At 37.4% G+C, this 25,493-nt stretch overlaps 3 protein-coding genes across 4 annotated transcripts in view; 1 reads left to right on the forward strand and 2 right to left on the reverse strand.

Moving 5' to 3' along the window:
* ddx6 (DEAD (Asp-Glu-Ala-Asp) box helicase 6) overlaps positions 1-10,847 on the reverse strand; it is a 14,730-nt gene extending 3,883 nt beyond the window's left edge. Inside the window, exons 1-13 of the mRNA XM_048168052.1 lie at positions 10,712-10,847; positions 6,384-7,019; positions 6,235-6,298; positions 4,445-4,549; positions 3,471-3,600; positions 3,192-3,338; positions 2,990-3,084; positions 2,758-2,880; positions 996-1,124; positions 746-862; positions 508-571; positions 332-433; positions 15-199 (exon numbers count right to left, since the gene is read on the reverse strand). Of these exons, the coding sequence (XP_048024009.1) occupies positions 24-199; positions 332-433; positions 508-571; positions 746-862; positions 996-1,124; positions 2,758-2,880; positions 2,990-3,084; positions 3,192-3,338; positions 3,471-3,600; positions 4,445-4,549; positions 6,235-6,298; positions 6,384-6,586 (1,455 nt within the window). The 5' untranslated portion in view covers positions 6,587-7,019; positions 10,712-10,847 and the 3' untranslated portion in view covers positions 15-23. The remainder of the gene's footprint in view (positions 1-14; positions 200-331; positions 434-507; positions 572-745; positions 863-995; positions 1,125-2,757; positions 2,881-2,989; positions 3,085-3,191; positions 3,339-3,470; positions 3,601-4,444; positions 4,550-6,234; positions 6,299-6,383; positions 7,020-10,711) is intronic.
* Positions 10,848-12,614: 1,767 nt separating this feature from the next.
* Positions 12,615-15,038, forward strand: LOC125254667 (C-X-C chemokine receptor type 5). The gene is made up of 2 exons (XM_048169394.1): positions 12,615-13,041; positions 13,661-15,038. The coding sequence occupies exons 1-2, from the start codon at positions 12,991-12,993 to the stop codon at positions 14,726-14,728; spliced, it is 1,119 nt and encodes a 372-aa protein (XP_048025351.1). The 5' UTR covers positions 12,615-12,990; the 3' UTR covers positions 14,729-15,038.
* Positions 15,039-15,631: 593 nt separating this feature from the next.
* The window catches only part of bcl9l (bcl9 like), a 68,873-nt gene continuing 59,011 nt past the window's right edge, over positions 15,632-25,493 (reverse strand). For both annotated transcript variants that reach the window (XM_048169393.1, XM_048169392.1), the window contains exons 5-9: positions 21,134-21,308; positions 20,746-20,830; positions 17,949-20,367; positions 17,174-17,431; positions 15,632-16,978 (exon numbers count right to left, since the gene is read on the reverse strand). In XM_048169393.1, coding sequence (XP_048025350.1) covers positions 15,753-16,978; positions 17,174-17,431; positions 17,949-20,367; positions 20,746-20,830; positions 21,134-21,308 — 4,163 coding nt within the window. In that variant the 3' untranslated portion in view covers positions 15,632-15,752. The remainder of the gene's footprint in view (positions 16,979-17,173; positions 17,432-17,948; positions 20,368-20,745; positions 20,831-21,133; positions 21,309-25,493) is intronic.

A 25,493-nucleotide genomic window follows, 5' to 3' on the forward strand; every position in this document is an offset into this window, starting at 1 on the left:
ACCTTTGAACTCACCTCTTCTGCTCACAGTTTAACCTCCTCCCCACTCTCACTATGGTACTCGGCCACATATAGACTCTTGTCAATACTGCTGGGAATAGGCTTGATTTCAGTACCCAGCTGTTCTTCAATACCTTTCAGGTTAAAGCGGTCATCATAAGTGATCAAGTTAATGGCGAGACCCAAGTGTCCAAATCGGCCTGTGGGGAGAGGAGGAGTGTGTCATTAACACGGCTACCCTTTCAAAGCCACTGCTTGGCAAGCAGGCCATTTCAAATGCAACATTACTTGATCTCAGAGCGAGATCAAGATCAAAACAAAACCTTGCCCACCTGATCTGCCAATGCGATGGAGGTACGTCTCCCCAAGTTTGGGGAAATCGAAGTTGATCACTACATTCACAGCTTGTATATCAATTCCTCTTGTGAAGAGATCTAAACAAAAAGAGTAGGGGTCAAAAACACTACTTTGATTTAACGCGTCTATCATAAATGAGATTTGTTCTTACCAGTGCAGACAAGATTTCGACATAAGCCATTTCTGAAATCATGGAACACACGGTTTCTGTGTTCCTAAACAAAAATTAAAACATGCATTAGCATAATGAAAATAAGCAAGGCAAAAATTCAGAAAGCCCAAAATAATGGAAATTTTAAACCCTGTACATTCATTACATAAACACTTGTTCCATTTCAAAATTCTGCCGACAGCAGTGCAGTAACACCACAGGCCCCCTTTACTCCCACCTGTCTCATCTTGGCGTGAATGTAGAAACAGGAGTATCCAAGCTGCGAAATCTTCTTGGCCAGGAGCTCCACTCGCTGGGATGAATTGCAGAAGATTATAGACTGATTGATCTGGAGCTGCAAAATAAACAAAAATTAAAAACTAAAAAGGATGTCAGCATGTTCTGCAAAAGTCAGGAGAACAGTAAAGCTTTTTTTCATATCTGTAGTCAGATATGTGTGGCATGCACAAGGATCAAAAGGCTTTTACCCTGGAGAACAGAGTATTAAGGCAATGGACTTTCTGCCTTTCAGTCACATAGGCATAATACTGAGTAACCCCCTTCAGGGTCAGCTCCTCCATCAGGTTTATCTCATAGGGCTTCTGCAGATGGGTGTTCTGTTCACAAAAGCAGAGTGTAAATTAATACTTTCTGAACACCTCGGAACACAATTTCATACAATGATCATTATATTAGGCTTAATGTAGCAAACATACAAATCAATGTTTTCTACAACACTAGGCAACAATAAAACAAAGCATGCCATTCTATTTGCACACACTGGGTGCACACAAATACATGATGCACTAGAACTGGACTATTAATGAAATAGTATTCATTTACGTTTTTGGCTTCCTACGATTAAGAAAACAAAATTGCAATGATGCTCATTTTGTCACGTTTCAAACCCAATGCTCCCTTTACTTTAACACTGTTCTAGTGCACTGCAACAACAGTTATTTTTTTTATGAATTTTTTATATTGATATGATTTGTATTTACATGTCTACATATTTTGTTTTATTATATTTAAAGCTCAAGAAAATCCAATTTTTAAAAACACCAATAAGTTTAATAAATGCATGTTCAAAATCAAGAAGTAATTCTGTTTGATAGCTGTGATTGACTAAAATGCTCAATTATAATTATTGCCATAATGTATGAACAAATGACTTGACTAATTCTTAATGAACTGGGTAGGGTTGCACCAGCCATTTGTAAGTTCTTGAAGGGATAGTTTACCCCAAAATGAAAATTTTGTCATTCATTACTCGCCCTCATGTCGTTCCAAACCTGTAAGACCTTCGTTCATCTTAATTGGAACACAAATGAAGATCTTTTTGAGGACAGAATTTATTTTGGGGTAAACTAACCCTTTAAATTGGAATGTAAAATCCACACTAGAGGCTTAGTAACCACTAGCTAGTTTGTAAGGCAGAACGTAGCTAGTAAGGCGTAACTTGTAAAGTAATGCGTTGTAGCATAAGACATTTACCTTCAATGATCCAACAGCAGCCTTCAAATGTGTGCAAAAGCGGTTTAAATGCTGTGAATATCCTTCATTCTAACTTTTGACACACATAACTAATGGTAAAAATAAGTTTCCATTAAATACAATACTAAATCATGAACAACAACAGGTATGTATGTAAATAACATTCAGAAACTATCAAATAAATACTGATACAAAAACATAAGAAATGACATTTATTTTTAATTGACATACACAACACAGACACGCGCTTTAGGACGGGTTCGTGTTGAAGAGCCGCAAACAAAGTAATCTATTCACATAATGTTCTTGCCCTTAAAATATAAGCGAGTGTAAAAGTCAGCATTATCATACATGTCTAAAGAATTGAAGTCTGTCAGGTAAAACAAGAGCTTATTGATGCAGTTCAGTCAGCCTGCTATTTTATTCCAACCATTACTCCTGATCGGAGGCTTCCGTAAATAAGTTTAATGGTGCAACGCAAAAATATTTCGTAGGGCTCATGTTATAAACTTGGAGCCCATTTATGTCAAAACTAGGCTGTAACTTACTAAAAGTAAATAGCTGGTGTAACCGGCCCCCGGTCAAAAAGACTTGTGAACATTAAAGTCATTACCAAGTTGGTACCTAGTTAAAGTTACACGTTCACAATTATTCTGTTATTATTATTATTATTAAAAAATAAAATAAAAATGCATACTTAAAACAAATGTATTTAAGCAAGTTTTTTTGTTCTTGTATCCAAATCAGTTGCCTTACCATGAACTTTTGCACACTCAGTGGGAAGGTGGCAGAGTACAGCAAAATTTGCCTTTGTTTGGGCAAAGAGCTCAGCATCTCCTCCATCATCTGTACAAAGTCCTGCGACAGGAGCTTATCTGCCTACTCGGTAACATGGGTAAAACATTAATGAGACACGAGCATTACCGTATGGCAATTAAGCAAGTACTGTAATTAGCATACCTACAAGATTAAGCTCTTATTCACATACCTCATCCAATACGACCATCTGTACTTGATTGACTTTGGCCACTCCCTTTTTGATGAGGTCTAAAATTCTTCCTGGAGTGGCAATGACAACATGCACTACAAAGGCAAGAGTTTAATCCAGTAAGACCCAGGGTTTATGAAAGGAATATGTACAGTAGCTCAAATCATTTTAAAACCGTTCCCGCTCACTTATGATCACTTGCCTGTTTCGTCGAGTCTCATGATGTCATCACGGAGGTTGGTTCCACCTGTAGTTGCCATAACCTTGACCCCGCCCATGTGTTTGCTGACCTGGATACAGATCTGACTGACTTGTAGAGCCAGTTCTCTAGTGGGCACAATGACCAATGCTGCAAAAAGCATTTAAAGCATGAAATCACTTAAAAGAAATTAGAGAAATCATGTACAAAACCTATAATGGTAAAACCTAATGATGCCCAACATCATCTTGTAAATGTGTCAAACCCAAGACAGTCACTGACCTTGTATGCTGTCTTTCTTCAGGTCAATGCGTTCAAGTAAGGGAATGAGGTAGGCGCCACTTTTTCCTGTGCCGTTCTTGGCTCTGGCAAGAATGTCCCTCCCAGACAACGCAATGGGAATGCTCTCCTCCTGCGGGGATGAGAGAGAGAACACGGTAATGAGCAGATTGGTCCGATTAAACGCAGACTTCTCTTGCCTTACACTAGATGGGAACTGTATGGTCACTATTAGACAAAAAGGTTAAAAAAGCCTACACAGTATGAACCTAGTTAACATAAGACATTATCTTTCACTTAAAGTGAGTTCAAATACAAATTAATAAATAATTCATGCACAGTGACTAGCAAAATTAATGACAACAATTTAAATATGAATTCTGCATGTCTCTGTGTGAATGAGAGCCACGGTTTCATCTATTACTTCATGTATGTTTGTGCTATAACTTGTATTAAAGTGGAAGAAAAGACTCACACTTTGCCCTGTCACTTGTACTGAGGCACTACAGCAATCTGTCACGTCACATTTAAGAGCGTCAAAATGCCATTGTTTCAATTTCATGATGAAATGGGCAGAATTTGAAAGATGAAACTTCCTAGAACTTGCATTTATGTTGTTATTTTTTTAACTTGCCCTAAATTCAACAAGATATTTACTTTACAAAAAGTATGAAATGCAGTCCGACAGATTTTTTCACCCCCTTTTGATTGACAGGATATATTTAGCTCTGATCATCAGCAGTTTTTAAACAATTGGCTGATAGCTGACAGTGGAAATTAATTGCTTCTATCAGTCAATACAGTTTATTGGCCAATACATTGGTGCAGCCCTAATAATAATAATAATAATAATAATAATAATAATAAATCTAGAATTGAGATTGCTTTCTCCAGGTATATCATATATCTCTTTAGCTAGGAGTGATATACATCTGAAATATTTGCCATGATCACATGTCTGTTTTTTTGCCTCTTACCTGTATAGGTGACGGTTTCTCCCAGCCCATTTCAAAGATGCCCATAAGCAGCTCCCGTTTCAAGCAGTAATCCTCAAACTCATTTCCCTTGGTCGCCGTCACATCCTGTAAGTTTCACAATGATTGCACTTCAGAGTTTTCTAGACCACAACAAGCACAGAGAAATATTCTGTTTCAGAGGCTACCTTTTTTGATTAGAGCTGCAGGATTCTAGATAAACCGAGAATAAGAGGTTGACCGATTGATTGGTTATCGGAAAAAATCCATACCAATAGTTTTTTCTGGGTTACGTCCATTGCTGGAGCTGCTGAGAAGGGTCTGCTGTCATTACAGTACGAGAGCGGCCTCTAGAGGCGAAATAAAAACCATCACCGACGCCTCGTGGAGTTTGTTTTGACACGAGACTGCGTGCTGCACAGCGCAGGACACTTCAGATGCGGATTTAGTACATGTTTTCATATCAAAGTAATCTGTTGACTAGATGTTGCATTAGTGGACAACAGCAGTACGTTTGCCGTCAAGGCTGAGGGGACGCTAACATTAGTAGTACCTCAACCAGTTAAAACAATGTAAAAAAAAAAAAAAAAGGAAAAAAAAAAAACAGATGCATGTCCGACCCAGATATTTAATGTCACAATTGATACCACCTGTTTGCATTAGTTTATATCCAGCTGGTTGTTTTTATGCATTTGTTAAAGCTAGTGACACAAGAAAGCAAACTGAACCGTCAGAAACACATACAAATCAGAAACGCATCCATTATTTTTTTTTTTAAATCACTAATACACATGTTGCAATTTTGATTAGATAATCATGACTGTTTGGATTTATATGAAATAGTAACACTTTACAATAAGAGTCCATTTGTAACATTAAGGCAGGGGTGGGGAATGTTGATCCTAGAGGGCCATTGTCCTGCAGAGTTTAGCTCCAACCCTAATTAAACACACCTGAAGCTAATCAAGGTCTTCAGGACAATGGCCCTCCAGGATCAACGTTCCCCACCCCTGCATTAAGGTATTGCTCGCTGTTAATTTCAATATTTACTAATACATTTTTACAAACTAAAGTTGTATCTTAACATTACTTAATGCACTATGAACTAACATGAATGCTCAAGTTATATTATTAATATTTTTATATTTAACAAGTACAGTAGATTTTCATATTACTGTTTTTCAATTTTTTGTAATAAAGTTCAGCACTATTTTGTGTGTTATGTTTTCAGTTGGTATCCAATTTAAAAAAAAATAAAATAAAATAAAAACCCTAATCAGTTGATTAATAGTTATCAGCCAGTGTAGTCCAACCCAGTTATCGTTATCTGTAAAATAAAATAAAAACAAAAAAACAAACAAAAAAAAAAAAAAATTATTTATTTTTTTTTCTTCTTTAAAAGAGATTTACAATTCTCCAACTATTTTGAAGAGACAATTAAATTCCATTTAAAAAAATATATATTTAATTTGAATTTATCAGTTTGAATGAATGATTCAATAACTCACTAATAAAAACTTCCACTTGTTTCATTACTGGATGAATAAATCTCTTGAATGACTGATTCAATGACATACATTTTTTTTTTACCATTAATTTTTGCCACCTACTAGTGTATCTATGTAATTGATACAATCTTTATTTGAAGCGTCAATTTTCCATTTTTATTTTGATCACTACCGTACATGTAGGAATAAGATCGCGTGGGTGTCTGAATTGAGATCATGATCTTTTAACAATTAACCGTGCAGCTCTAACAGTCATACAAGTAAACCGGTTAAAGATGGACTTACTGAAGTTCTCATGCGCAAATCCTTCGGAGGAAGCTTTAGATTCTTCTTCCAGTCATCCCCAGGCCTGACAAGAGAAAAAAAACAAATCCCAATCATCACCATTATAAAGCAGCACTCGCTGCATCATCTGCACTCCCTCAAGGACTTACTTGATGATAGTGTTGGCTGTGGGTGCAGGCTGGGAGTTGCCATTGTTAACTGTGCTGGAGGCTTTGACCTGGGCAGGCTGCATTGTTTGGGACCCCCCTCCACCTCCTCCAGGACCCCCTGCTGGCTTTACAGAGCCTCGCATTTGGCCATTCTGATTCGACAGTCCCAGAATCACTGGATTCTCCATTCTGGCTGTACTCATGACTTAAATATTCTATCCTCCAAACAGCGAGTGACAAACAAAAGTGGAGATAACACTATCTTGATGGGCTTGCAAAACAATTCGCAAGTTGTCCTTCCCACAGCTTTCGCAGTGTCCAAAGCGCGCACACACACCAAAAAAAAAGAAAAAAAAAAAAAAAAGTTAAAGCAATATTTTTACCAGTTCTTTGTTCCTCAATATGCAAGTCTCTTGTGGAACATCTCAATATGAATGTCACTCAAGCAACAGGTCACAGATATTATAAGCAGGGAGATTAGCTTCAATTATCCTTCCATGAATGAATGAATCTTTCCTCTGCAAAAGGAAAGTTTCACAGACCAGGGGCCAGGAAGCCAGTGTTAGTCTTTTCAATGATTCGGTCCATTCCTTTCTCTCCAATTAGTCAACGTCAACTATTTCAAAGGTTTTCCACCTGTGTGTGAGAGAAAGAGCATCTTCAAGCACATATTATGAAATGTCAAACAAAACCACCGATCAAGATTTTAGTCAACGCCGATACCATTTATGTAGGACAGGGGTAATTTCCCAGAGTAGATTCTTATTAACAACTTTACAAAAACATCACCTTAACGGCTCATTCTTATACTGCATTTAGAAGAAAAAAACAAAAAAAACAAAACAAAAAAAAAGTATTATGCTTTGATAAATAAAATACCCCCCCCTCATGGTGCAACAGACCCCTGGGTGGCTGATATTATGCCAATATGTAAATTGCTTAAAACATAGGAAAAAAGATAAAACTACTGATTTTAAAAGCACATTTTACACAATATACAGTAGCACTTTGACTATTTGATGTAATCTTTTACATTACATTTTAAAAGATTCAATTAAAATGATGTTTTAGACCTTCATTTGATTACCGTCGTTTTTGATAGACATCTAAATTAAATCCAGAATTTAAACAGACAACATTAAAAACATCAAATATCCTTATAAACAAAGTTGTTTATGGCTTAGGTGAACGAAACAATTGAGAAAGAAAACTGTATTTTGGGTCCGTGCATTCAGTCTTAAAGTGACAGCAGCCTATATTCCTGCTTTCTGTGTCATGAGTCAATACATTGATGCGTCGCAAATCAAGAAATTATTCTGGCTCGATTCTGTTATTTTCCGCATGTATCGCGATTCTCTCTTTAATCAATTCTGAGCTTAGTTTTTAACAGCAGATGGCACTGCGTGCTTTAGAAACGCCCATACGCTGCTTCCAATTCCTTACACCACTTGAACTTTCTACAAAATAATCATTCATAAAGTTTGAAAAGGTTGAAGTGAATTACAAGGGTGTTTGCAGTGGGCCGTTTACATTAATCTTGTCAAGCATTCTGAGGTGCAAATACATTCACAGACCCAGCTGAATGCATGAGCGGTCTTTTTTATAAGCATTTGAGCGTGCGGTTTAAAAAAAAAAAAAAAAAAAAACGCCTAAAGCGTTATCTGCTGTTAAAAACTAAGCTCAGAATCGATTTGCAATGCATCTGGAAAATATCAGAAACGATCCACAAATCCAGTTTCCATATTTTTATTTAATTTGTATCTCTGTTACATTTAGACTATCTATGCTTGTAATTTGTTCATTATTTTCTATGGGTATTCACTCGCCTACAAAATCCCTATTCAAGTCAGAGTTGTTGTTTTTTCCCCCCCTTCATTCATACACATATATATTCATACACATACACACACACACATATATATATATATATATATATATATATATATATATATATATATATATATATATATATATATATATATATATATATATATATATATATATATATATATAAAACCACAAAGAAAAAAAAAAAATATCGCAATGTCAGTTTTTTTCCAATATTGTGCAGCCCTTTCATAGGGCCTTATGGGGTGTTTACACCACCATTTTCTAACTTAACTTTCATGCATTTTGGTTGTTCATTTACACAACAATGGCATTTTTGGGGACTAAAATCTAGGGCTGGGACAATAAATCGATGCATCACTTGATTCTGAGATTTTCTGTATGCATCGTGATTCTCTCTCAAATCAATTCTGAACTTAGTTTTTAACAGCAGATGGCTAGGCTAGTTTAACGGCACACTCAAATGCTCAAAAAAAAAAAAAAAAAGGTTCAGCTCGGCTGATTCTGAGAATGTATTTGCATCTCAAAATGCTTTTATGATGTGAGATTAATGTAATTAGCCCACTGCAAACACCCTTGTAATTTACTTCAACCTTTTTGAACTATATGAATGATTATTTTATAGAAGGTTCAAGCGGTGTGTGTAAGGAATTGGAAGAAAGCAGAGTACAACTGTTTCTAAAGCACGTAATGCCATCTGCTGATAAACAGAACCAATTTAAGAGAATCGCTACGCATTCGGAAAAAACTCAGAACCGATCCAGAATCATTTTGATGCATTAAATTATTGTCCCAGCCCTACTGAAAAACTTGGAAGTGTAAATTTGAAAACAATACCATTATAGTCTGTGGGTACACTACAAAAACATTGTGAAAACAGTGATGTCAGTTTAGTACCACTTCTATTGCTCGATGCTTGATTGTTTGTATTCACCACTCTGTAGAGGAATGCGTATGTGTGCAGGGGCTTCATTTCTTTACAAAGTGACATCGCCAACTACTGGCCTGGCATGCATAATACAGCACTTTTAGTGGATTTTTGTTTCATGGATCTCTGTGAACGAGGATTGTTTTGACAACTGTATCGTCTGTTTTTAATATATCATTGTCGTGTAAACTTACCCTAATATTGTAAAAAAAAAAATAATAATAATAATTAGTATAAGCTACATTATAAATTCAATTGATTAGGCATGATTTATATAAAATCATTTAAAATATTTACACAATATTTAGTTCATTCACAAAAACCACAAAAAAATACAAATGTGCACAATTCTTTGGCAAAACAGTTACTAAAATTTGAAAGTGACAAGTGTGGTTTTATCACCTCTTGCCTCCTCAAAATGGAAAAAGGTGTTTTGATTAATCTGCCTATCATTAATACAGACCAATTTGAGTAGTAATTTAGCATGTGCGCACATTTACACAGACTTGTAATGTTACAGCAGCAAAAGAGTTAACACACTGGAGAAGAAATTATAAACAGAAAAAAAAGCTCTGGCAGAAGTGGCATAGTAAGAGTCTATCAAATCAAAGATCACTCGTAATCAAACTGGAAAAGAAAAAAAAAAAAAAAAAAAAAAATGGGTTGAACATACGAACAGGGACCATAAACCTTATTAGATGTCAAATCTGACCTCAATAATGATGGCAGCAGCATCTGGCACAAAGTCAACACGATAGGCCTCATATTAAGACAGCTTCTCCGGTACTTAAACAATTTTCAGATTACATAGGCATTAATATGGTGACTTTGCTGATGTTGTATGTTTGTAAAACAGATGCAGTAGCAGTTTGACTAAACAACTGTGGAATCTAGTTAAAATTAGAGACAAGGTAAAGGCTAGTTAGCTTAAGTTAACTGAAAGTCCATAGTTCACTAAACTCACTAACGGAACACGGTAAACCAATTTATCTTAATGTCACTCTGTCGTTGTTTAGTTAACACTATTAAATTTTAACCGTCTTGCTTCAACATTCACAACGTGAAACTCGCTGTCACGCAGTTAATGCTAATGTTTAGCCAAGCAGCTATCCATTGCGGCTTCATATCAGTCAGAATTTAACAGTCGGATAACGTTTAAACAGTTAGGGAATACAGCTAAAATAAAACCATTTTGACATATTGCTTCGGTTAGAAGCTAAATTAAATATTTGCACTGTGTGAAAAAAATATTATTACTGTGCTAGTGTTCATTAGCTTTTGCGTCCACACAGGCCGCACGCGAATGAACCCCTCAAAGATTCACAATTAATGCTCTAAATCACTAAACACCCATTTTTATAAATAAGGATAATACATCGGTAAGAAAACATTTACCGTTTACTGAATCAATTAGCTGAATGCTGTAACGGAGACAAAAATATTCATGACACCACAGACAAATATGTAAACACGCAGCTACAAAGAAACGCACAAAAAACAAGATTTAAAATCTAACTATACACCGCATAAATGTGACTTTCTGCAAACTTACCTAATGTGGCTGAGAATATCTTTCTGCGTGTTTGTGAATTATAGGTGTAGAGCTCTGACATATATTTAGGGGTGTAAAGCGAGTGTGTAAGATGGCTTCCAGTCATCTTTAAACCCTCCCATAATCAGTCACATGAGAACCCCGTCTAATCCACAAAACACCGCGCATATTAGAATTATTAAATGCATTTTTACTGCGGATTTTATTTTAAATTCATGATTTTATATATAATAATCATGAATTTAAAATAAAATCCGCAGTAAAAATGCATATATATATATATATATATATATATATATATATATATATATATATATATATATATATATATATATATATATATATATTAAACCGTGTATACTGGTAAAACACTTTGCTTTGCACTTTATTTATTTTTATTTATTTTTTTGCTTTTTTTTTGGCGTAGTAGTGCGCCACAATTATACTTAGTCCTACGTGGCAGCACTGTTTAATTCTTACCTGAGCTTGTTTTTGTCTTGACTCTTGGCAGAAACCTGACATGTGAAGGGAGTCATTTAATTAGGTTAGCATGTTTGTGCTTGACTAATTGGTAGGTTATGTATGTATTAATGTGATTTAAAAGAGGATTGCCATTTATTTTAATCCCTAAAAACATACGTTTTCATTATTAATACTTATTTCAAAGGGTTGAAGAGGTTTAGTATGCACGAATCTGTTGCTAGGGTCACCTGTGGGATTCAGTGGTAATTAATTGCCTTAAGTAGCTGAATGACTCTTTCCTGACCAATTAGACTGAATTTAGGCTTATTCTTCCCTGGCTGAGACCCTACACAGGATAAGCGGTTTGGAAAATGAACTTTATAGTTCCATTCTAGTTAATGCTAGAAAGTTCACTATGTTGGTTACAAGAATTAAATCAGGCACAAAATTAATTTCTTTCTTATAGTAAACAGGAAACACTCCAGCAAGCTTTACAATCAGAACGCATCCAAAAGCATAGCAATCGTTTTCACAACTACAGGTTTTTACATTTCCTGAGAAAAAAAAAGTGAGCAGTAGCTAGGCTAATCGTCTATGCAAAACTTGCTGCCACAATGCAGGAGTGTTGTAGGTGGTTTCTTGAGGTTTAGGCTACATGTAAAAGTTCAACATGTAATACCAGCACCAAAATATGAGTAATAGTGAAAGTTGACACTTGCCTATAACAGCACAACACTTGGCATGCAATAAGTGTCAGATGTTTTGAATATATAACCTTTATACTGTATAAAATTTTCAGATTTATATATTTATCATTCATATTTATAATTAATCATAATTTGAAATGTGTGACCTCTGGAAAAAAAAAAAAAACAGGTAATTTTTTCAATCCAACCGCAGTGTTGGTTCTGTTGGGTCATTTTTGGGGGGTTATTTTTTCCAGTGTTTGGGTAGTTTTTGTGTAACCTAGCTTCTGGGTCAGACGCAACAACAGTTATTTATCACAGCCTTTTTGCATCTTCTTCAGAAGACAGCAGTTCTTGGGAAGTGTTAAATAAACTGGTTAAATAAACAACCTAATTTGCTGTGTAAATTAGCCCAACATGTGCTCTATCCTATATTACATACCAAATATATTTAGTAAATGGTAAAGTATTAAAAAGTGACCAAAGTGCAGAGAATTTTCCTTTATTATGTGCTCTTACTCTTTAATTTAAAAAGGAACTAGAATTAAATCAGTTGCGATTTTAATTTAGTAAAGCAATTCATACATAGGCACAGTATATATTTGTTTACTTTTATATATTCATATTTGTCAACAAATGTTTGTTGTATAAATGCAGCCTACATGCCAAAACCAAAGTTACTTAATAAAGTGGAGATTTTGATATAGGTTTCTGTAACCAAGCCAGATTGCTGGGAAAAAAATGTAAGGTGCAAAAGTTTTGGTCAGCCAGGTGCTAAAAAAAAAGAAAACCACTGCCGCTTACAAGAATAATGATCCGCTCAACAATGATTAAATTGTAAGAGTAGTGTGTAAGTCTGTACATCTTAAAACTATACCAAGTATAAATCTGACTGAATTGCAGGATAGTGGGGGATGTGTTTGTTCTGTAAAGGAAATGTGTGGGTTTCATTGTTTTTGTAAAGAATTCAAATAAGGTGAGTTTGAGTCCTTGAGGTAATTTTTAAAGAGGCGTGCCTTGACAATCTGAGCGCAAATCATGGGTCGGTTCTTCAGAGAGGTTTCATTACCCAGACTGGACGAGGACACACACTTCTGAGACAATTTTATATTCATCCACATCAGGACAAACATGGACATGGATAAAATAACAGATAAATTCACTATTGATCTGAATTTTTCTGTGAGTATAACTCTCAATGCATTTTTAGGAAGTTATGGTTACAGATTTCCTGTAGTTATCACTGATTTAATTTGCATCATGTGGAAACAAGCTCTATTAATTAGAAAAATATACAATATGAATTGTAAATTTTGAGAAAGAAGTCTTTAAGAACAAAATGATAAATTTATTATTATTATTATTATTATTAGTGGTTTTATTAATACAAAATGATCACAGTACATGATATCTTTGAATGTTTTCCTGTGAAACATTTTATTTGTCTAAATTACTTTTTGCTACTATTACTATTTATTATTAATATTATTAATTGTATTATTAATTTTATTTTAAATATGAAAAAAGGAAGTGAGACACTTCCTTTAAACAGCTTCCTGTAAACGCCACAGGTGGATGTAAAACTGCTTGCTATATGCTATTTTTTTTTTATTATTATTATTGTTGTTAAATAAAAATAAACAAGGGGAAAATAATAAATTGCAAATGATTACGCACAAAGATTTAAGGATCCAAATTATATATAAAAAATCATTTAGACTGATCTTTATTGGTGTGCATCTTTAAATGTTGCAACTTGCAAATCAATTGTTTTTGACATTACCGAAATGTGTATTTTCAGGAAGACTATTTCAGTGAATATGAAAATGTGACAGAACAACCTGATGGAGTGCAGTACATCTGTAAGAATGAAAAGAACCCACTGCATCTGTTTCACACTGTGTTCCGACCCCTTGTATATAGTGTGGTGTTTCTCCTGGGCTTAACAGGAAATGGTCTCCTCTTGACAGTTCTGCTAAAACGGCGGAGCAACCTGCGCATCACAGAGATCTATCTGCTACATCTGGCACTGGCTGACCTGCTCCTCCTCTTCACTCTTCCATTCGCAATTACTCAAGGAGCAGCCGGGTGGCTTTTTGGAACCTTTCTGTGCAAGCTATTGGGCCTTATTAATCGCCTCAATCTGATGTGTGGGAGTTTGCTTTTGGCATGCATCGGCTTCGATCGCTACCTCGCCATTGTGCACGCCATCCCCAGTCTCCAGGCCCGTCGGCCTAGGACGGTTCACCTCACTTGTGTACTGCTCTGGCTCATCTGCCTATCTGTGGCCATTCCCAACATGGTGTTCCTGTCCGTGATGAAAGAGGTGAACTCTACCAGGTTGTCTTGTGATTACCACAACTATGGCATCCATGCAAGCAACTGGTTGTTGACCAGCCGCTTTCTCACACATCTGCTGTGCTTCTTTCTGCCTCTGGTGATCATGGGGTACTGCTACACTTCTATAATCATCACTCTTTGCCAAAGCCAGAGAAGTCTGGAGAAACAGGGAGCAATTCGGTTGGCCCTACTGGTTACACTGGTTTTCTGCCTGTGCTGGCTACCGTATAACATCACCGTTTTCACGCATACCCTGGTAGTGTTGGGTGTTATGCCTAAGCTGGACTGCCATGCTCATGACGCACTGAATCGGGCACTGATAGTGACAGAAAGCATTGGCTTTTCCCATTGTTGTCTGAATCCAATCCTGTACGCCTTCATAGGGGTCCGTTTCCGAAGAGACCTCCTGCAGTTGCTAGCAAAAACAAAGTGTCTGCGTGCATGCCTGTCAGGTCTTCAAAGAAAAAGTCTTAACAGGATGTCGATCACAGAAGCCATTACTACCACAACAAGTAACCAATACATATAAAAGCATCTGAATGTTTTTGTACATATTGTTTTCCTTTTCTTCCTTTCCTTGGCAGCTATGAGATTTACAGATTTACCTGCGCACTGAGCCAATCACTGCAAACATGACTGAAACACATATGTGAGTGTATGAAATCATATAAATTCAGACAATCTGTTAGTCAGAGATTGAATTTCATTAATAAGCAAAACTGAGCATCATTCTTAACCTGCTGTAGTGCTTTGCATTGTTTTCAATGGATTATTATTAAATATGAGATAAAGAATTGTTCTGTAACAAATAACTGGAAATAAAAGAGTGATATAATGGTGTCATGATTTTTTTCTGTAATGTGATCGCTAGTCAAAATGTCCCCTCATACACATCAAAGAAGGCCAACACAAAGTAGCTGAACAGATTTTTTTTTTCATATTTTTGTTATTAGATTTCTAATAAAACACAGTATACAGAACAGTTGCAAACAAGCACAAATTGCATCTTATTTACAGCAACTATATATATATATATATATATATTCATATATATATATTCATATATATATTCATATATATATACACACACACACACACATATATATATATATATATTATATATATATATATATATATATATATATATATATATATATATATATATATATATATATATATATATATATATCTTATATTTATATATAGATATTTATATATTACCTTCCACAACAGTTTGGTAGCCAGAATGTAATTAGAACATAGAAACCCAGAGGCTTTTTTCCTTTAACCTTTGCAATCAAACACATTGATCTCAAATATACATATTTTACAAATATCTTAAAAAATGGCTTCAGATTTTGTTACTTAACTGTAATGATAATTCTCAACAGTTTCATTTTCTCCCAATGTTAACTTCAGCATCAAGAGATTATTACTTAAACCAAAGTTTTTAGCATTTTATTGCCACAGTTAGTCAACGGCAATAAAAACATGTCCAAATGAGAAATAGCCATTAAGAAACAAGGTTTTTACAGTATTACAGATAAGCTAGTTTAAAAGGGCATGTTGGCCATACTGCCAGGCCCGTAGCCCAATGGGCTGTCCAGTGACATGCTCCGTTGTCTGAGACTCTGGGGGCCCATCATGCCAGACTGTGAATGTGGAGGTCCCATCATAGGTCCCTGAGGGGACATGAGGGCGCCCTGCTGGCCAAAGTGCTCCCCAGGGAGAGCCATGCCCCGCTGCTTAGCCTGCATCATCATCAGATTCTGCTGGGCCATAAGATTATGAGGGTGCTGCTGTGGAGACAGCATGCCACGGGGAGGGTGGGACGGGTGTTGTAAGAGGTTATTGGCCATCATGGCCTGCTGTTGCTGATGGTGGTGTTGTTGCTGGAGCTGCTGTTGAGGAGACATGCCTGTCCTGCCCATCATGTGCCCTGGGTGGCATATGGGCCCCATCCCACCTCCTGATCCCATGCCCCTGGAGCCAATCTGAGGCATGCCCATGCCTGGGCGCATTCCACAATGTGAGTGTGAGGGGTGTAGGGGCAGCTGTTGCTCAGCCATCATGTTCTGTAGGTTAGCAATATGGGGGTTGGAGGAGGGGACGCTGCTATGGGGAGGTCCAGACGAGGAGAGCTGTTTGAGCAGTTGAGCAGAAGAAGCCTGTGGAGGCGGTTGGCCCTGGTGAGGATTTTGCTGTGGCTGGGACATGGCTTCACTCTTGGGGAAGTACTGTAGGGTGCTGCTGGGCTTGTCCGCAGGAATGATACGGGAAAGATCAAACTCAGGAATGCCTGTATGTGTGGGCCTAATGACCTCACTTAGGTCTGGACCATCACCCATGGGCATGGATGGAAAAGAGTCTGGTTGGTGAGGAGGCCGCTGGTGAGACATGCCTTTACTTAGAAGATGCATCTGTTGGGGCGGTAAGACCTCATCAGGACGCTGGGGGTACTGTTGCCCCATACCACCAATAGGGGAGTGAAGGGGTCCCTGCATACGAGGGAATCCTCCCATCTGGTTTTGGGGGTGCATTGGGGAAACATTACAGGGCCCTATTCCATCTGGAGGTCCACCTCCCATTATTGCTGAGGTCATTCCTGGTATTCCCATAGGGTTTGGGGATGGGAGCATAGGTCCAGAGGGATCATGGGATAGCTGTGGGCCTCCTTGGAGAACCATTCCCATTGGACTTTGCGGACCACTGTGAGGTCCCATTGAACCCTGCGAGGAGAGGAGCATCTGTGTAGACTGGTGATTTCCCATGTTGCCAACTGGAAAAGAGATTACATGTAATGATTTTAATGAATAACTTCTCTATTAAACAAACAAAGCAATTGAAAAGGCAAAATAATATAATGGTCATTGATCTGAAGGAGAATAAACTCATTTTTATAGTATCATTTCCATGGTGCATTGAGTTCTGGATTCTAAAACAGGTGATCAAATATCAAACATAAAATCTGTACCTGACATGTTGATTCCAGGTAGGAGGGGTCTATCGGGAAGCATCTCATCATCCGATGTGGCGATTGTCTTGATGGCGTCATGGTAGAGCGGAGTGGAGCTAGGCATGGCATACTTTGACATCTGAGACATTATAAGGGATAGAGGATTCTGGGAGGGAGGGGCATCTGGTGAGGATGTAAAAGGCATGCTAGGATTGATAGAGTTGGTAGGCTGACTGATGGGCGTTGAGTTGGAACTCCTAGGTGGCAGGGACATACCTAATGTAAACAAAAAATGGTGGAAGACATGTAAATCATGTAAAAAGCAAGAATATACACAAAATTCATTTTCATATTTATATGAATGAACAAAGTCTGCACACTAAAATTGCAGCTCCAACGAGTTTCACCAAAGAGATTTACCAAACAGCACACCTTTTAAAGAATTCAAAGTTCACGTTTTTTTATTTCAAGGTGTTATTTCTTTGTACCATGACTCTGTGTGTGTTTCTGATCAATTGTCACAGGACTTTGTGTGTGTTTCCAATCTTTGCTATCATGTGTGCTTATAAAGAATTGAGTCTCACTCCACAAGGGTATTGTGCCCAATGAAGATCTGACTGGTGGAAAAGTTGCACTGATTGGTAAATTTTTGGAGTTGCAATTTCAGTGTGCTGTCATATATTTTCTTTGTTCATTCATTGTTATTTTGTTGTCCTGCACCTGAGCCCAATTTGGTTTTGGATGTACACACCATTTTTGTATATTTGATTCATATTCATAAGAACATTTTTACCTGTATCAGTGGAACTGCTGCCTCCATTGCCTGCGACCTTGACACTAGGAGGCCCTCCAGGGCTAGGCATAGCAGTCTTGGGTGAGGCAGTCCAGCCAGGTGAAGCGACAGGCATGGTCGGAGATTTAAGGTGTCCAGGGGAGCCAGATGGTGAGCGAAGACCAAGAGAAGGACCTATTACCTGGGGGGACTTGATAGAGGTGGAAGAGGGCGTTCCAGCCCCAGAGGCTGCTGGTAGAGGAGGGTGAGATGGACCACTCTGTGGTAACTGGCTGGGTGATTTCAGGCCTGCTGCAGAGGGTGAAGGCATGAGGGGTGATGGCTCCTGACTAAGAGAAGGCGATTTAAGCTGGTGAGATGGCGGTATAGCTGGGGAACCCATTGGGTTAACACTAATGGGCAGGTCAGGAGGGTGTCGAGCACCAAGGTCTGTACCCCTTGAGCCAGAGTTTATGGGAATGTGACTAAGTCTTGAGGTGCTGCTCATGTGGGGAGGACCTGGCTGGTCTGGTCCAAACATATCAGAGCCTGGCTGCTGCATGTATGAGCCATCACCTTGACTACCAGGAAAGGAGCTCTGATTGGGGAACTGAAGAGGTCCATCTGGCCCAGGGATCATTCCTTTGTTAGAACTACCCCGGCCATTCTGTGAAGCCCTAATACGGGAAATGTCTTCAGGGTTCAACATCTCTCCAAGCCGTCCACCAATTCCAGGACCTCCCCTCAGCTTCTGAGCCAACAACTGCTGCTGCTGTGGATTCATATTCATGCCCATACTCATATTGAGGTTACCCCCTAATGGAGAGTCAACTATGTCTCTCATTGTGGGGCCACCATCACTGCCTACTCCACCAATAGGAGAGCCCATTATAGTCCGAGAACCAGGAAAGTCCATTGGATCACCACGGGAGGGTGGGCCTCCACCCATTCCAGGATTGGGGAAGCCTGGTCCCCCAGAGTTATCTATCATCCTAGGGCCTCCAATCCCTGCCTGCTGCTGCTGTCTGGATATTTGCTGCATGTCTAGTCTATGGAGTCTGCGGAACATCTCTTCCCGTGTTATAGGGCGATCCAAATCACCTTGAAAGTGCTGGGGAGGTCCCCCAGGCCCCCCTGGAGGATAGCACCCATGAAATGGGCCTCCACCACCCATGTTTGGAGGCATTTCTTCTAACCAGCCCATGCCTGGCCTTGGAGGTCTTTGAGGCCCCAACCCCTCCATACCTAGAACTCCTCCAGGGCTTTCTGGGTAACCCCCAGCACTTGAAGGACCTCGCATCTGTCCAAGAAACCTTGGCCCTCGAGGACCTTCCTGGTGCATGTCCAGTATTCGTGAATTCCCTCCCATTCCTCCCCCTACCATTGGCCCTGGCCCCCACTGTTGATCACCAGGCTTACTGTGATATGGTGGTGGGGGGCCTCTCATTAGCATTGGAGGTCCCCCAGGCATGCCCATTTCTGGGATCATGCGGAAATGCTGGGGATGTTGGTGGGGGTTCATCTCGTGTTGCCGCCTTTTCTCCTGGTAGTACTCTTCTTGTAGCTTCCTCCAAGCTAGCTGCTCTGGTGTTACACCCTCATGTCCAAGAAGGGGCCCCATGTCTAACCCTGAGGGTGAGGAGAGGTGGTGGGAATGTGGTGGCATACCATGGTGTGGGCCCATCAGCGAGTCATCCAATCCAGGCCCACCAAGATTTTGTGTCTGTGAGATGATGGACTGTAATGGCTCCTCATATTTTTTCATTCCACTGACATGAGGCATACCAGCATTGTTGCTATGGCAATTACCAGCATTCCCCCCACCATTCTCACCATCTTCCAAACCCCTACCCCCATCATTACTATTATTGTTGTTGATATTAGTGCCATTAGGATTGCCATTAGGACCTCTTGGTTCTTCATGGCCAGCACCGGCTCCACTACGGAGAAGCAACCTCTCAATGTCTCGAAGAGTCTGCAAAGAGCGTTCACGATGTTCCAGCTGTTCCTTAGAGAGGCCATCTGTGTTTCCTGACCCTCCAAGTTGGCCCAGTTCACTCTGACGGTGTGCAGATAATGCAGAGGGACTTGAGGAAGGAGACACACCTGCACCATGGTGTGGAATTGTACCTGGCCTGTCCACTCCTTCTGTTCCTGAAACCCCTACAGACTGTGGGCCTGAACTTCCTGGGCCCAGTGAATGAACTGCAGAGCGGCTGTTGCTGCTTGATGTTCCTCCTCCTCGGTGGGTTTGGGCTGGCTCACTGTCTGGATGGCCTGTGGAAGAAGGAGTAGTGGTGCCAGGAAGATGTCCTCCCACAACTGCACCGACGGAAGCTGGCCGGGGCGTACCACTTTGGGATTTGGGTGTGCCAGTGGGTGGACTATGACTAGAGCTGATCTGCTCTGTTAGGTTGGAGAGTTTTCCAACACCAGTAGACTGCTCAGACAAATACAAAAAGAAAAAAAGAAAAAAGAAAAAGAAAGACAGAGGTGGGGGTGCTGTTAATGCCATTATTAGTCTCAGCTCAATAAATCACAAAAGACTACTGTTTCATATCAAAACAGAAACAGGAACAAAGATGAGCATTGTGATTTAAATAGCCATTTAAACAAATACAATGTCTCACACCATGTAGCACCTGCAAGTGTAGATGTTATGATACATTTTTTCCACTCTACATTGTATTTTAAGAGCGTTTACATATGGATCATGATTACAAACATAAACACACCCATATAGCTTAATCATTTTATAATCTAACATAAAAATATGCAGGCATGTATGTGCACTATATGTCTATATTTAAAGACAGACCTGGTCCAGCTTAGTGCGAGGGACATTCTGCTGATGATACAAAAGGATGGAGTCTGTATGGCCATGCATCACTGCCTCTGCAGCACTGCAGAAAATAAAAATAGCTTGTTGAACAACAAAATAATTATGAACATTTTTCTAATATTTTCATAGTTTTCTATTCAGTCATGTGACAATGGCTCGTAAAAGCACACTCCTACATCTGTCACAAGAGTGTGGTGGAAAATGGTCTGCTATGTTAATACAAGTCAACTCCTTTGTTGTGGCTTTCTCAAACATTTTCGGCTTAAACATGGCAATATAGGGTAAATGTCCCATTTGTTCATTTAAAAAATAGGCTGTCAAGCTGCAGAGTCTATTGGGACAGAAACAAGGTGGTCATACTGACCTGTTGGCTAGGCTGGTGGTGAAGACATACACTACTTGCTGAGGGGGTCGAGGATGCAGATCTGTGCGAATACTGGGTCCATGGCCAGACCCTAATCCTGGACCTCCTGGATCACTAACATGGCCTGTGGCAGATGAAACAGAGTGGCCCTGACTAGGACACATCACATGCTCACCTGTGCAAGTGTTGCAAAAGAAAGAGAAGAATAGAAGATAAAAAAAGGTGAATGAGTGAAAAAATATTTGTAATGACAATTGATCTTGTTACATACAGTATTTAAACATTTTACAAAGGCCACCTGATGTCATATGGCAGTGTTTTATTTACAAAAAAATGTCACATTACAAACACTGATAGCAGTCATTCATATGACAAATAATTAACTCAACAATCATAATGTCACTTGTGAATGTGCGTGCCCAACTATCTTTTTAAGAGAAGGTAAGAAGCAATAATAATTCTTATTTATTAAATAAATATTAATTATTATTTAAATATTAATAATAAATAAATAACAGAATATTGACATACAAGTGATTTTGTAGTTTTTGTAGCACTTTTTTTATAATTAAAAAAAAATAAGATTATAGCTCTGGCTGTTTAGGTGAAATAGAATGGTGATGAAGGTGATTGATAATTGTTACACAATCTGAAAAGTATGAGAATCATTGGCTTATTATATCACTATCTTGTACCCTTTATGCATTCAATATGCACTAATGAATTAGTATTACCACTTATACAGTCTACTCTTATAAACAGAGATGTTTGTTTATTACAAAAAAAAAAAATACGTATTCCGGAAAACCACAAGGAGGAGCTAAATCCCACAGAAAACTTCCCAGAGATTCAGTTCCATTATAAATGTCTCATAGCTAAGCATTTACGTCATGAATTTATGTGGGCAGATATGAAACACTGAAGATTTGTACAAAATAGGCCATGTTCTGTCACATGAAAGTCACATTAACAGAATGGAAATCTAGTCATAAATTTGTGAACAAGTTACAGCACACAAAATATTAGTGAACTTTGATTCATCCTAATATCTTTAAATTTCTGATACTACTCAGGCAAGGTCAAGGTTACAGAGCTGGGCATTTTTCTTAAAGGGCAACACCAAGTATTTAGTGATGTTGTGTTGTCCTTGTGCAGGTAATGTTTCACGACACACCTTCGGTCACGTGTCTATACACAGATAAGGGAAGCTGAGCTTACTTCACAAGAGGGGACAATAGCTCTGAAAGCTCAATATCATACCTTTCATGCTATTAAAGGGCAAGTTCACATTGTAATGTCAACATTACAAGTCAGATACAAACGGCATTATAAGGTGTAGTTGTAGTTAAATATCTTTAAAAAACTGTACATTTAATTTATACAATGAATAACATATTTTATATTTGATGACTTCATTTCTGTACCTGAAAACTTTTGTTCTGTTGTGCTTATGTATTTATGTTGGCCTGTTAAATGTTAAATGGATCCATTCCATGTTCAATAGAAATTATTTGATGATGTAGCAATAAACTAGCTAGTATGCATGTTTTTTTTAAATTTGCTAATTTAAAACTATCAAAACACAAATCTATTTTAAAGACAAAAGTTCAAATAAGAGAGAGTGATAAAAGAGTGACAAATATTGGAATTGGTGAATAGTTGTGTGTTTAAGAAAAAAACTTAGAGATATATATATATATATATATGTACAGTACAGTCCAAAAGTTTGGAACCACTAAGATTTTTAATGTTTTTAAAAGAAGTTTCATCTGCTCACCAAGGGTACATTTATTTAATTAAAAATACAGTAAAAAAACAGTAATATTGTGAAATATTATTACAATTTAAAATAACTGTTTTCTATTTGAATATATTTGACAAAGTAATTTATTCCTGTGATGGCAAAGCTGAATTTTCAGCATCATTACTCCAGTCTTCAGTGTCACATGATCCTTCAGAAATCATTCTAATATGCTGATCTGCTGCTCAAGAAACATTTATGATTATTTTCAATGTTGAAAACAGTTGTGTACTTTTTTTTTCAGGATTCCTTGATGAATAGAAAGTTCAAAAGAACAGCATTTATCTGAAATACAAAGCTTCTGTAGCATTATACACTACCGTTCAAAAGTTTGGGGTCAGTAAGAATTTTTATTTTTATTTTTTTGAAAAGAAATTAAAGAAATGAATACTTTTATTCAGCAAGGATGCATTAAATCAATCAAAAGTGGCAGTAAAGACATTTATAATGTTACAAAAGATTAGATTTCAGATAAACACTGTTCTTTTGAACTTTCTATTCATCAAATAATCCTGAAAAAAAATATTGTACACAAATATTTTGTACAATTGTACACATTAAATGTTTCTTGAGCAGCAGATCAGCATATTAGAATGATTTCTGAAGGATCATGTGACACTGAAGACTGGAGTAATGATGCTGAAAATTCAGCTTTGCATCACAGGAATAAATTACTTTGTGAAATATATTCAAATAGAAAACAGTTATTTTAAATTGTAATAATATTTCACAATATTACTGTTTTTACTGTATTTTTAATTAAATAAATGTAGCCTTAGTGAGCAGACGAAACTTCTTTTAAAAACATTAAAAATCTTAGTGGTTCCAAACTTTTGGACTGTACTGTATATATATATACAGGGAATATATACACTGTCTTTGTTACAGTGCAATTATACATTTAAGTACTGAGTAATGTTAATTAACTATGTGTACAATACTTACTATAGGGTTAGGATTAGGTATATATGTATTTTTCTTTCATATATATATATATATGAAAGAAAAATACATATATACCTAATCCTAACCCTATAGTAAGTACTGTACACATAGTTAATTAACATTACTCAGTACTTAAATGTATAATTGCACTGTAACAAAGACAGTAAAATAAAGTGTAACTGAAAAAGAAATTCTATTTTGCTTACAATAATATGCATTTTTATGACAATTAAACCCATTAACACCACCTTAATTCTCATTATCGTAATACAGTGGAGGATTTATACACTCTGACAGATTCAAATCTACAGTGCTGACAATACACACAAGAACCAATTAAGTGGTAACACTTTACAATAAGGTTCATTAGTTAACATGAACTAATAATGAACTGCACTTATACAGCATTTATTAATCTTCGTTAATGTTAATTTCAACATTTACTAACAAATGAACCTTATCATAAAGTGTTACCAATTAAGTTTATACGTCAGCATAGATAAACTCATCATGTTCTGATTCTCGCATCTTTGATTTGATGCATTATGCACTGCTGCATTTTATATATAACTCTGGTTACACTTTATTTTAAGGTGTCCTTGTCACAGTGTAATTACAGATTTAAGTACTGAATAATATTAAATAACAACATGTACTTACTTTTTTCCTTCCAGTAAAAAATGGTAGTGTCGTTCATAACCGTTACTATGGCTGTTTGTTTTTATTTCTGTTTTTTGTCTTCAAATAGCTCTTTCTCAGCTTTATTCTTAATAGCAGGGAGCACACAGTGTGCAGGGTGCACACACACTCCAGGCTTGTGGTCACCAACTGACAGATGCACAGCCATGCTCGCAGACACAAACACACACAGTTTAATGTGAGGTGTTGCAGTGGAAAAGGAATGACTGTTAGAACACTTGGCAAAGATCTAAACGATATGCATTTATAAAAGTAGTCATGTAATTTTTCTTGTGAAATATATTATAAATGCATTTATCAGTTTAAATGTAAAAAGAATTCTTACTTTACTCCGTCAGCCGTAACGCAGCAGCATTAACTAGTTTTCTGATGCCAATGTGATATGACAGAAAGTATAGTGTTAAAAATATATATTAAATACCCCACGTGTGTGAAAATCAAGTTTTTAATGTTGTTTATATGTCTATGTGGTGTTTTTAAGACAAACCATGTGCAAATTCATATGTCAGCACCAGTGGTGTGCGGTGGTGTTTTAAAATGAGGAGGCAACGTCCTCATTTATGTCCCTGTTACACAATTTTCCTGGTTAAGTTCATTCATTTTCTTCCGCTTATCCGCTGGTTAAGTTAACATTACATAAAAAGAGAGACCAAATACTATTCTATTTTGTATTTTTACACAATGTAATGTTCTATTTATTAAAAGTTAGTGTTTTTACGCAGTTTTACATTTATTCCAAAATAATAACTATTTGCAGTAACAATTTAAACAATATATATTATTTATAAACTAATATTCAGCTTTTCTTTTTAATAGCAGTCATCAAGCTTGTACACACTGGTCACTCACTCACAGACACAAAGATGTACTTTTAATTTCACCATGCTGATTGCTCACACCATCACTGTCTTCATT

The sequence above is a fragment of the Megalobrama amblycephala genome, linkage group LG19 (genome assembly GCF_018812025.1).
Source record: "Megalobrama amblycephala isolate DHTTF-2021 linkage group LG19, ASM1881202v1, whole genome shotgun sequence".
Classification (NCBI taxonomy): Eukaryota; Metazoa; Chordata; class Actinopteri; order Cypriniformes; family Xenocyprididae; genus Megalobrama; species Megalobrama amblycephala.

Excerpts from the sequence above, each read along its gene's own strand:
- LOC125254667 (XM_048169394.1), top strand. The coding sequence starts at position 12,991 with ATGGACATGGATAAAATAACAGATAAATTCACTATTGATCTGAATTTT. Across the intron at positions 13,042-13,660 it reads CTATTGATCTGAATTTTTCT|GAAGACTATTTCAGTGAATA; the intron begins GTGAGTATAACT and ends GTGTATTTTCAG.